The sequence below is a fragment of the Branchiostoma lanceolatum genome, chromosome 1 (genome assembly GCF_035083965.1).
Source record: "Branchiostoma lanceolatum isolate klBraLanc5 chromosome 1, klBraLanc5.hap2, whole genome shotgun sequence".
NCBI lineage: Eukaryota > Metazoa > Chordata > Leptocardii > Amphioxiformes > Branchiostomatidae > Branchiostoma > Branchiostoma lanceolatum.
In genome coordinates, this window is record NC_089722.1 from 33643060 (window position 1) to 33655972 (window position 12913).

General features: G+C 43.2%; 2 protein-coding genes across 2 annotated transcripts; one reads left to right on the forward strand and one right to left on the reverse strand.

The window, feature by feature from the left end:
• Window positions 1-1857: 1857 nt before the first annotated feature.
• Window positions 1858-2563, reverse strand: LOC136423807 (octapeptide-repeat protein T2-like). Its single transcript, XM_066412170.1, has 2 exons — window positions 2435-2563; window positions 1858-2064 (listed from the first exon to the last, which is right to left on the reverse strand). The coding sequence occupies exons 1-2, from the start codon at window positions 2561-2563 to the stop codon at window positions 1858-1860; spliced, it is 336 nt and encodes a 111-aa protein (XP_066268267.1).
• A 584-nt stretch (window positions 2564-3147) lies between these two features.
• Window positions 3148-3477, forward strand: LOC136423877 (octapeptide-repeat protein T2-like). Its single transcript, XM_066412291.1, has one exon. The coding sequence runs from the start codon at window positions 3148-3150 to the stop codon at window positions 3475-3477; it is 330 nt and encodes a 109-aa protein (XP_066268388.1).
• The last annotated feature ends 9436 nt before the right edge of the window (window positions 3478-12913 follow it).

A 12913-nucleotide genomic window follows, 5' to 3' on the forward strand; every position in this document is an offset into this window, starting at 1 on the left:
CCGGCTATTAGATTGAACAAATTGAATTTTAAATATGTACACAAAACACAGATATATGTGTATTGTAAACATAAGTACGGGGGAAGACGAGGGGCAAGTTTAATTTTGTGTTTTGTGGCCTTGGTACTGCAGACAAACGTCCGGTTTTCATAACATTTGGCCTGGACGTGCTAAAATTTTTGGCAGAGGGTACATTTGATAAGGACGGTTGCTGCTAAGAAGAAATAATGGCAGATTTAAAAAAAAAAGGGAGCCTTTTGAGTTAGGGAGAGAAAGTCTTTCAAGGATCTTCTAATGGGAGGGGCGTCTTTAACAATCGACTTCTAAGCCTTGTACTGATTGCCATATGAAATCTATGTAAACAGCCATACCCAATGACTTCACATTAGAACTTGCTAAGGACTTGAAAAGAATACCTTAAAATGCCCTTTTTCGGCAGTCAGACATTCTAATCACATGTATGGCCACTAAGCCGCTATGAACAGCTCTCAAACTATCTCAAAGACGCTGTGGGAGTACAGACTTAGCATTGATATTTTATTTTCCCGCCACCACAGCTATAGGAGTAACCATGTCCAAGCAAGCACTACCAGCCCCAGGGCCATCACCGTATATTTGACTTCAAAATAAATCATCTCCTCTGAACATGGGAGACACTTCCCTGTAATTTGCGAGCCAACTGCCTGTAACATCCGATCTGTAAGTTAATTTTTTTCCTAACATGAATGATGCAGCTCGTGCATGCCGTGCTAGTTTTTGTCGTACCGTCCTCTTTTTAACGGCAAAGTGCGTTATATGGTTAAAAAAGCTCGAAAGGCCTAAATGCGTGTTGTGAGCAAAAAACGTGGTAGTAACTTTTTTCTCCAAAGTTGTGGATTTCGACGGGAAATGATGTAAAACAACTTGATACCGTGTTATTAAAACAACCAATTAGAATTCACTTGTTTGTCTTTTTTGTTATATATCCAGGGAGACAGACAAGAACAAGCCTGACAGAGAGTCTCGCAGACAGGGACTCAGACAGACACACAGAGAGTCAGACAGACAGGGAGCCAGGCAAAACAAGCACCAGCTAGACAGGCAGACGGAGAGTCAGGCGGAGAACCAGACAGCAAGAGAGAGTCGGACAGATAGAGAGTCAACCAGTCATGACAGGAGCCAGACAGACAGAGGGTCAAACAGACAAACATGTCGACAGAGAGCCAGGAAGACAAAAGCTAGACAGAGAGTCAGACAGAGAGTCAAACAGAGAAAGAGCTAGCAAGACAGGAAGGCAGAAAATAAGACAGAGAAACAGAGGGTCAGCCAGACAGACACACAGACAGACAGACAGACAGACAGAGAGTCAGACAGAGGGAGAGCCAGACAAAGAGTCAGACAGAGGGAGAGCCAGACAAAGAGTCAGACAGAGAGTTAAGCAGACAGAGACTCAGACAGACAGAGACACAGAGAGTCTAACAGACAACGAGTCAGCTAGCAAAAAGTCAGACAGGGACTGAACGGAGAGTCTATGTGTGTCTGGTTCTCTGTCTAGTTCTCTGTCTGATGACTCTCTGTCTGGCTAGCTCTTTGTCTTGCTGTCTGTCTGTCTGTCTGTCTGTCTGTCTGTCTGTCTGACTGACTCTCTATATGTCCGGCTCTCTGGCTGGCTGGCTCTCTAACTGTCTCACTCTATGTCCGTCTAGCTCTGTGTCTGTCTGAATCTCTGTCTGTCCGGCTCTCAGTCTGTCTGAATCTCTGTCTAGCTCGCTGTACTGTTAGGTACTCTGTCTGTTATCTGTATGCCTGACTGGCTCTTTCTGTGTCATGTCTGACTATCTTTCTGGCCCTCTGTCTGCCTGGCTCTCTGTCTGTCTTTCAGGCTTTCTCTGTCTCTCTGTCTCTCTGTCTGGGTCTCTGTCTGTTTGTCTCACACTCTGCCTGGATCTTATCCTGTCTTGTTGGCTCTCTGTCTGTCTGACTCTCTGTCTGACTCTCTGTCTGACTCTCTGTTTGACACTCTGTCTGGCTGGCTCCCTCGCTGGCAGGCTCTTTGTCTATTTGACTCTCTGTCTGACTCTCTGTCTGCCTGGATCTATGTCTGTCTGTCTGTCTGTCTAGGTCTTTGTCTTCTGTGTGACTCTCTCTGTTTTCCTCTCTGTCGGACTGAATGTCTGTCTAATTCTCTGTCTGTCTGGCCGTCTCTCACTGTTTTCCTCTGTGCCTGACCCTCTGTCTGACTGCCTTTCTCACCCTCTGTCCGTCTTGGTGTCTGTCTGTCTGTCAGTCAGAGTCTATGTCTGTCTAACCCTATGTCTGTCTGGCACTTTGACTGACTGGCTCTCTGTCTTTCTCACCTTCTGTCCGACTCTTGTTGTCTGTCTGTCAGAGTCTATGTCTGTCTGACTCTCTGTCTGGCTGGGTCTTTGTTTGTTTGTCTCTCTCTCTGGCTGACTCTCTGTCTTGCTCTTGTCCTGTCTTGTTGGCTCTCGGTCTGTCTGAGTCTCTGTTTGTCTGACTCCCTCTCTACCTCTCTGTCTGTCTGGCTCGCTGTATGTCTTGCTCTCTGTCTGTCTGACTCCATGTCTGACTCTCTGATCGGTACTCTGTCTGTCTGCCTGTCTGTCTACCTGGCTGGCTCTCTGTCTGACTGTCTATTTGGTTCTTGTCTGTCTGGTTCTTGTCTGTCTGGTTCTCTGTCTGTCTTGCTGTCTGTCTGACTCTCTGTCTGCCTGGATCTGTGTCTGCCTGTGTGTCTGACTCACTGGGTGTCTGTTATTTCGCCATCTGTCTGGCTTACTATATAGCTGCCTCACCCTCTGTCCGTCTGGCCCTCTGTCTGCCTGACGTTCTGTTTGACTCTCTGTCTGTCTCAGAGAGTCAGACATGCATGTCGACAGATAGCCAGCAAGACAAAGAACAAGACAGACGGAGAGTCAGACAGAGACCCAGACGGACAGAGATTCAGAGAGAGACAAACAGAGAGCCAGACAGAGGGTTAGCCAGACACAGAGTCAAACAGAAAGACAGTCAGGCAGACAGTGACCCAGACAGAGAGTATGACAGATAAAGAGCTGGCAAGACAAAGAGCCAGACAAACAGAGAGTCAGACAGAGAGAAAGCCAACCCGAAAGAGAGCCTAGAGCCCAGACAGAGGCCTAGACAGACATGGAGGCTCATAGAGAGTCAAACAGACAGAAAGGCAGACAGACAAAGAACCAGCAAGACAAAGACCCGGACAGACTGAGAGCCAGGCAGAGAGTCCGACAGACTGAGAGCCAGACATACAGCAAGCCAAACAGACAGAGAGGTAGACAGACAGTCAGACAAGCAGAGAGTCAGACTGACAGAGAGCCAACAAGACAGCACAGGAGTAAGTCAGAGAGTCAGACAGAGAGTCAGACAGAGAGTCAGACAGACAGAGAGCCAACAAGACAGCACAGGAGTAAGACAAAGAGTCAGACAGAGAGTCAGACAGACAGAAAGCCGGACAGATAGAGAGTCAGATAGACAGAGCTGGACAGACACAGAGTTAGACAGACACAGAGCTAGACGAACAAAGAGGGTCAGACAGTCAGAGAGCCAGCCAGCCAGAGAGCCAGCCAGCCAGAGAGCCAGACAGACAGAGAGCCAGACAGACAGAGAGTCAGACAGACAGAGAGTCAGACAGACAGAGAGTCAGACAGATAGACAGACAGACAGACAAAGAGCCAGCAAGACAAAGAGCCCGACAGACAGAGTCAAATAGACAGAACCAGACAGACAGAGATCCAGACACACAGAGAGTCAGACAGACCGAGAGCCAACAAGACAGGACAGGAGTAAGGCAGAGAGGCAGGCAGAGAGTCAGACAGAAAGCAAGCCAGCAAGGCAGAGAGTTTCTAATCACGGAAGCTCATCTTTGTTGGCATTAATAATAGTACAATTCTAAAGTTTCTTCCAACCTTAGTGTCGGAAGAACAAGGTCAAACTAGCGATAGTGTGCAAACTGATTGACTCCGTCTTCGTCCCTTCAGTGTATTCAGAATGAGGAGTTTTGTAGTGATCCACCTTGTGAGGAACGGGGACTGTTGTGCCTGCCGTTACCGCCGAGTACCAGGACACGGATGCCCCTGCGCCAATAAATGAAAAGGTTAGGTTACATTGACCTAGCTGCCAATCTATTCTATGTCCCATACGACCACAGTAAAAGGAGGAAGCCTGTCCGTTCTAGGGTCATGATAACATCAAGTTATGCGTTAATAGGTCCCTATTGGCAAAAGGGCCCAACCGGGTAGTTCATGGGCTGTTTCTTGGTACTTTCGGGCGTGACCCCTACGTAGCCGCGTGGGACACCCTGCGACTGCCGGGCTGTTTAAGGGCCGGGAGGACCCCATCCCTGAACTTAACATAGCCAAGGTGGAAGGTGTAGGCTTGATCACACAATGCTAGAAAGACTATTGGGAGCCTCTATGGTACCCTTGTGGAGAAAGGGATGACTTTTCAGAAGGTGGGTATATGTTCAGGTGTATACTTCAGGTATGCATATACGGATTGGATATGATAACGATTTAGACATTGAGGTAAAGGAATCCGAAATAAAAAAGCACAAATGCAAATTTAACACAGCATCTTGAAATGAAATTGTAATAGATGAGACCTGGCTAGGATCACAATTGCTAAATCTTCGAATATTCAGACAGTGTTTTAAGTTGGCGGTTGCCTTGCACTGGCAAACATTTGGTACTTTCATTACTACTATTTCAATGTTTAATTCTAACCTGGACTTTACTCGATTTTCGCGTGACCTCAAAATTGAAGTAACGCGAACTTTAATAAATTTACAGCACTCATCACCATATATTTTGCCCTTCTGTTGCATATGCTGAGATGATCTGTATCAAAGTTAAACTGCAATTTCCCACCGAAGACATTTTCGATTGATCCACGCCAGCCCTTATCGAGGAATGAGCAATCCAATATCTCTGTGAAGTCACGTTATGCAGATAAGATCGAACTCGACCTTCTTTTCTGTAAACCCTACCCACCCATTAAATATCATGCAGAACCCTCGACAGCTTCTCGAGTTATTTTGGCGACGTACAAATACTCAAACACACGAAGCCCTCTGCAGTACCGACGGAAAATGCCAGGGAAACCATTTTTGAACTTGACCTCCGTTTTCACAACATCTACACACCTACAAAAATAATAAAGATCCATCAACGTTTCCGTCACTTTTTTTACCTACATACAAACACACAAAAATGTAAATTTTGCTGTAGTACTGTTGCAAAACGCCAGGTGAACCATTTATGTATCAGGTTCAGGTTCGAGACTAGGCCGAGACTTGTGACGATCTTCTTGCCTCCCCGTCAGAAGATCGTCACAAGTCTCGGCCTAGTCTCGTGTTCTCGCGAGACTAGGCTACTCCGTTAATAAGACGGACAGGAGTCGTCGAAAATTTGGAGGTGCGTATTTCGCTAACCTTTCCTAAGTCACTGTTTGAAGAATGTTCTCGTAACTGTCATGAAACGTGATTGATGAATTTATTCAACGTTTTTCACAGAAAAGGACGCTAAGAAAATCGATAGATTCTCTCTTCATGAAAACATGCTTGTTTCCTACTAGACGAAGTCGTAAGAACATCCATTGACCTAGGTGTTACTGGCTAGTTTTACTGCGGATAATGGGAGAGCCGTTGTACAGCGTTGGCGAGAATTATACCTGTTGTCTATGGACGTCCTGGAAAAAACGAGCAGAATTAACAAGAATGAATAATTGTGGTCGTCGTGAGCTAGAAAATTCAGCTGTGGCATATTCAAAAGATGGAAGAGTTTCATGAAACGATGCACCTAAGAAGTACCCGGAGCAGCCTGGCATTTAAAGCCCCAACGCCGGTCGCATGATGCGTCGTTCCACTTGTCTTTCTTGGTTGGGTAGTAATAATATGAGTAACTAGAGTTCCATGAACACATTATCTTCGCCAAATAATCAAGGCTTATTATGGAGAGTGATTAATATTTACATGCTTATCACCCCCTGCCAATTCGATCATACACCATACCGTTTGGAAGTTATGATTGATGGGGGGGGGGGGATGAGTCCAGTCTAGATAGGGTTAAAATCATTTGATGGTACAGGACTAGTATATATGTCTAGTCTGCTGATATATGTTATAACTGGTCATGACAAAATATTGAAAGTGATGATGAAAAGATGCAGTCAATATATATGAATAGAATAAACCTTTATTCCATATCATCCACATTTTGAAAAACAAAGTACATGTGACTTTTCCATACCTAGCAGTGGTGCAGTTTTGGTGCAGTGTGCTCTCTGAGCAGAGGAGTGGGTCCGGCTGGTTATTCACATGTTTTTAGGTGTTTTTGTCAGGCTTTCTATTTTGTCCCCTTTCCGTTATGTCTCCAACGGTGTGTTGGACAAAAATGCCTAAACTGAACACGTTAAAAACCAACCGGACCCACACATCTGCTTGGACTGTAGTGAGACTGCCCCATCTGTTTATTTATGTGCCCCATCTGTTTAATTATACTTTTAGGCAAGGCCCCCTTTTGACCTGTTTCGGGAACACTGTAACATGCCCCATTATGGAATGTAATGGATTTACAAACTATCCTTACTAATAATGAAGTTTAGCTCCTCATTTGCATATTAAGTCATTGATTGTGTAAAGCACCATCTGAGCTCTCTACATACAAAACTTCACGACGATCTGTTGACCCCTTCTCAAGTAATTCATGTCCGAAGGTCAAAACAAAAACACCCACTGCAGTTCCAAACAAGACGCTAGGGGGCCCAAACTTACACAACCTAATTTCTGTGGCATGAACTATCTACCACACAAAAATCATGACCATAGCGCTTTCAAAAAATATGCCCCGAAATTTTGAAGCTCCGCTGCAGTACCTTAGGTACCCGCTAGAAGTCCCATTATCAAACTTGACATTCCTTTCTGTAAACCCTTCCCATTCACTAATTATCATACAGAACCATCTACAGCTTCTCGAGTTATGTTGTCCACATACAAATACACATCCACACAAAGCCCGCTGCAGGACCGATGGAGAATGCCAGGGGAATCATTTTTGAACTTGACCTCCGTTTTCACAACATCTACACACCTAACAAAAATCAGGAAGATCCATCAACGTTTACGTCACTTTTTTTGCCTACGTATAAACACACAGTACTGTTGAAAAACGCTAGGTGAACCATTTTCGAACTTGACCTTCCTTTGTACAACCACTACACACCTACCAAAAATTATAAAGATTCATCGAATGTTTCTTTAGTTATGCTCTTGACATACATACAGACCCACCAAACGGCTGGCTCAGCCGAAAACATAATCTTCTCCGAGTACTATAATAGTACTCGGCGAAGATAAAAATACACGCCCTACACCAGGCGGGGTTCGAAACACAATGTACAATAAAGCCTTACCTTAAGGGAGCACACCCAAGTTTATTTGGGGTTTCAATTGGAGGCTACGCACCCTCAAGTCTATAGCTAGGTACCGTCTCTTCCAGGAAATTTTTCCGAAGTAAATCAACTGTGTATGGGGTGAAAGCCTATCCCTTCCGCTACAAGACCAACTGAGTTTTGTTTCTTCAACCTCTCTAATTTTGGTAAATTATAAGAAAAAAACATAACTTTCACGTCAAAAATGTTGTGCAAAATTTGGCATTTTCGCGTGGGATAAAACTCGTAGAAAAATTTTTGCAGCAGTAACGACTAATGTTGTCAGGAAGAGGAAAACTTAGTGTATCATCTAGCCAATTATAAAGAAAATTCTAGTTCTTAAATTTCTTTAATCATCCACGGCGCGAGGCATGTCAAAATCACCCGCAGAACGCAACAAAGGTCAATCTCGGGTCAGGGGACACCTCACTATCAACGCGGAAATACGGCTAGGGCCGAAACGCAATTTTCACCAAAAACACACCAATTCATACGCTTTTCAGCCATGCTAGTATCTAATATCAGTTTGAAGCACATTATAGGAAAAGTGAACTCAAACCCAGCCCCTCGAAACCCTTTCGTCACTTTTTCCTTGCGCACTATCACGGTCGCGAAAGACCTGGGGTGTGCACCGTTAAGAAATTAGAACTCAAAGATCATGTTGAGTGGGTGGCACACATCGTACGTTTTTCAGACGAGACAAATCAAATTACGTGACCGTTTTCTTAGTAATAGATTTGTTTCATAATGAAAGAGAGGTCTAACCTTTAAAGACGAATCAAATCATATCGACACGCATTATCGTTTTCTTTGTCTGTTCTTACATATTGAAAGAAAGGTATTGAAAAGATCTTTTTATCATGTTAGGAAAACATCAGCTTTATTGCATTAACTTATACATTAACCAATTGGAGAAAACATTTTCATTTTTTTCTCGTTTAGTATTTTCCGTGTTTGTCACGCAGCATGTAGCTATGTTTTGGCGTCAATACATTTGATATGTTTGAATAATTTTATTAAAAAGACAGGGACAATATGGCACTGTACCGAAGATAGTTAGTTACTCTAACAATGCCACATGGAAAAAGCAACATAAACTTAAAACCGTTGTCCTGTGGCTCCCAACAAATGTTGGGAAGCAGATGCAGTCTCCAAGTTAAAAGTTAAAAAGTTATGCAATGGATGCCTAAATTATGATAATGAGCAAGATGGCGGACCCATGTCTCCAGAACAATACCTAGCCGTAAACTCACCTGTAGTGATACCTGGGTAAATTTCTTTCTCATATTTGCAGCTCTGATGTTGTCAGGTTGTATTGGGGATGCTGTAGCTTTCATACTAATAAGCTTCATATGGTTTAAACACTAATACAGAAACTGTCTGAAAATGTTATGTTTTATTGCATTATTGCCCTTGTATATCTTTATAATTGAATCTAGTTATAGACTGCCAGACATGTTCTAATAGAAGAGAATCTCAGCTTTCTATTGATGTATAGCATTATAGGTAACTTGGATGAGAAGTAACTATAACAGAGCAATGTAAAAGCAGACCCTATCTTTCCAGAAAGTCTAAAATGCCCAGCATAGGGAGAATGCAAGGTAAAAACAGCCAGCAGGACAAATGTTGACGGACGAATAGCAAAGATATGGACAATAGTAATATATAACATACAACTTTGTGCGCCAACATCCTATTCCCATAAGTCATGGAGAGACAGCTAGAGATGACTTCTAAATCTGCTTAACGGACGTGTGCATCAGTCAAACAGAGCTAGAGAAGCTTTGCGTCTTTAATGTTACTTTCAGCTTTAAATTGCAGAATGGAGTGAAGTGTTTGAGACTTTGGAATCTGTTTGACCCTAACTTTAATTTAGCTGGGGTTTGCACTCAAGTAAGACCAAAGAGGCAAACCAAACATCACTGTTGCAGTATCGCTAAAGGTTGTCAGGTGGCGCCATTTTCACAGTCATGTTCGAGTCAGCTTTACACAAGCCCCAAAGTCAGGGTTGACAAAGAGATTATGAAATGAATACATTGTAAACTCCTCGGAGAAGACTCGTAGAAACGATCCATGTGTATATACGATAGATGCATCGTTAACCGTGTATGATCCAATTCAATGATATGCTTATTCTGAAATTAAAACAAAGGCATTTGTTATGATATTTTGGATTAAAGAAGCCTTGACCACGAATGATCGAAGGCAATTTTTTTAAAATAAAAAGGGAAAGACCCGTCTTTGAAATGCTAGTAAATACGTCATGTTAGTACATGTAGCCCGCCTGTCGATATTTTTTAGAACTACAACGAGGCCACGGGTCCCACATCGGGTCACCTTTGCAAGTAATAATAAAGGTAAAGACCAAGATGGCTCCAGCAGAACCTTCTTTTAGAATTAGTAATTTTTTAGCTCAGTATGGTGAGCATTTGGTGTTGTTCAAACCTAATTTATTTATATTTTCCTCACATTGTGAACAGTCCCCGTAGAAAGTGACCCGAAATCACCCCCCCCCCCCGTTCCTTATTACCGCGTTACCCATACGGACAGGTAGTACTACTCTGTGAGAGTTTGAATAATCTTTCTTTCTTTGTTGGATAAGTTCATATACCCGATTTCTTCACCCAAAAGAGTTTGTGTGACCATTGAAGAAGAAAAAGAAGCTTTCCAATACTTGTCCTCCCGGCCAAGGGTACACAGAATGGCAGCGCCCCTAGCGACTTGGAGATGAACGACAGAGCCACGGCCTTGCTACAGGAGAAGAGGATTGTTGTAGATGACCTTGTAACTAGCCTGAGTGTCATCCTGTTTCAGTTCCAGGCTCTACCTTCACCAAACAGTCTGAGATCGCTGTATTTGAAATCGTCTGGAATAAATGTATTCGTCCAAAAATCTGGACGGGCACGCTGATTGGCTCCTTCTATCAGAGCTCCACATGCTATCTCAGCAGGGATCACCCATCCCAGAACAGACCAAAGGATTTGTTTATTTATCTTAGATAAGCTGTGGTACCTGCTTTTTGGCAAGTAGAAAGTGTTATCCTGACGATTTTACAAAGATTTGACAAAAAACTACTTGGGATCTTTGTCTATACAACTTGGGATCTTTGTCTATCTATGACATATAATCAACTCCATGTTTTTGGTCATTTCTTTTGGCCATTACTGGTATGTGTGGTACGTAATAAGATGTACTCCCTACAGAGATACCATGTGGAGAAAGTCGTTAGGCTGAGTGACAAGGACAATTCCCCCATGGAGCTCCGAAAGAAGGAACCAATCAGCGTGCCCGTCCAGATTTCTGGACGAATACATTTATTCCAGACGATTTCAAATGGAGCGATCTCAGACTGTTTGGTGAAGGTAGAGCCTGGAACTGAACCAGGATGACACTCAGGCTACTTGTAACAAAAATCAGGAAAAAATCAGGAATGTCTTTTAATACAAAAACTAATCACCACATCATGTCTATGAAACCATATCTTTGTCTTATTACAGACGAACTCATCAGCCCGTGTGAAATGCAAAAAGACTCCACCAACCCAGAGATGTTGCCTGGAGGTTTCGTCAAACAGTGCGAGGCGGATGGATCTTTACGTAAAGAGAAGCGTGACTCGGCAGGGTTGTGGTACTGCGTCAACTCAGAGACCGGCGAGCTGTACGGACAGACCGGCATGAGGAGTAAGATCGAATGTGTCGAGTACGAGGCTGCGGTGCACGCAGAGGCAGACCAAGGTAAGATCATATGTTGTTGTACATATACATGTATCAACACCCCTCAAAATCTTATTCGTCTCAGAAAGATGTATCTCGTAGATAAAAAGTGAGTCACTCATAAATCCACATGGCCATAAAACTGTATGCAGAGGCGCTACGCCCCATTGGGATCTTGCGGACCTGAGTGAGAGTGAGAGAGACTCAGAGACTAAAAGAGATGAAACAACAAAATAAAGAACTAGAGTTCCACGAACACATTATCTTCGCCAAATAATCAAGGCTTATTATGGAGAGTGATCAATCTTTACTACATGCTTATCACCCCCTGCAAATTTGATCATGCACCATGCCATTTGGAAGTTATGATGGGGCGAATGAGTCGAGTCTAGAAAGGGTTAAAATCATTTGGTGGTACAAGACTAGTATATGTGCTGATATACGTTATAACTGGTCATGAAAAAATATGAGTATGTCGATATTATATGGGTTACAAAGGTTCGATATTGCAGTGTTGTAAGTTGAAAGTGATGATGAAATGGCACAGTCAATATATATAAATAGAATAAATCTGGATTCCATATCATACACATCTTGAAAGACATAGTACATGTGACTTTTCAGCACCTAGCAGTGGTGCAGTTTTGGTACAGTGTATACTTTGTATGTGTAATAGCTATGTGGAACTATGAACAGCCATATAATTAAAACCCTCCAGCTATTTTTCGTTATGCAGTTCTGGGACCCCCCTCCGAGACCCTCGAAAATCCAACAATTTATGGCTGAAAATTAGTGAAATTGCAATGGCTGCCGTGATAATTCTGATAAAGACACAAACATAACTTTTATATTTTCGTATAGTATGGGCTCCCTAGTTTTGCCTACCAAAAGTTAAAGGTGAAGCATTGAAATTTAGAGGGCAAACTAGGGGGTTACCAGAACCAACGAAATCAGAATTTTTAAGGGTAATTATCACACAAGAAACAGCGATTTCAACAAAAACTCGATGGCCTATTGCTCATGATTTAACTTTTGGTAGGTAAAACTAGGGAACACATACTATAAATACGAAAAAAAGCTGGAGGGTTTCAATTATATGGCTGTTCATAGTTCCACATACCTATCACATACCTATCATACCTACAAAGTATGAGCCGATTAAAAGAAACGTAAATCATATTAGACTTTTGAAGCACTTTTGAACGACTGACAATACAAAATTGGGGGGAAGTTAATTTGAATGAAAGCATGTAATAGTAGTTATTCGTCAATTTGTATTACCCATGATATAAGCTAAATAATGATTTGTTAACAAAAATCCCAGGAATTCAAGATACACCACTTAAAGAATGAAATTTGTTTGAGCTGTAGTGAACCATTCAATCCTCGTAGAGCGCTCGCTGCGGCCTTTTGATCATACCTTGAGCGCTTTCACGGCGCTCACCTCGCTCGCTGCGCGCTCTCTCGGCGCTCATTTTTTGATCGCCATCCTCAACGCTCTCACGGCGACTGTTTTGAACATGTTCAACACCATCGCCGAGGTGACGCCGAGGTGCGCTCCTATACGCCGCTCTCGCCGCGCTCTCGGCACTCGCTCCGCGCTCCGGCCAAATAGAGGTCGCAGCGATGGCGCGATGAGAGCGCCGTCTCATGGGGATGGGGGCCTTATTAGGAACTCTGAGAAACGTGGGCGGGAAAAATTATCCTTCACTGAACTGCAATCTAGCAGGATGTAGTAGACTGACATATGAGACAAT

Bases quoted from the DNA above. Each gene is read 5' to 3' on its own strand.
- LOC136423877 (XM_066412291.1), top strand. From the start codon at position 3,148: ATGGAGGCTCATAGAGAGTCAAACAGACAGAAAGGCAGACAGACAAAG.
- LOC136423807 (XM_066412170.1), bottom strand. From the start codon at position 2,563: ATGGAGTCAGACAGACAGAGAGCAAGACATACAGCGAGCCAGACAGAC. The intron at 2,065-2,434 runs GTCAGCCAGAGA...AGATCCAGGCAG, and splicing joins GGACAAGAGCAAGACAGAGA to ACAGAGAGTCAGACAGAGAG.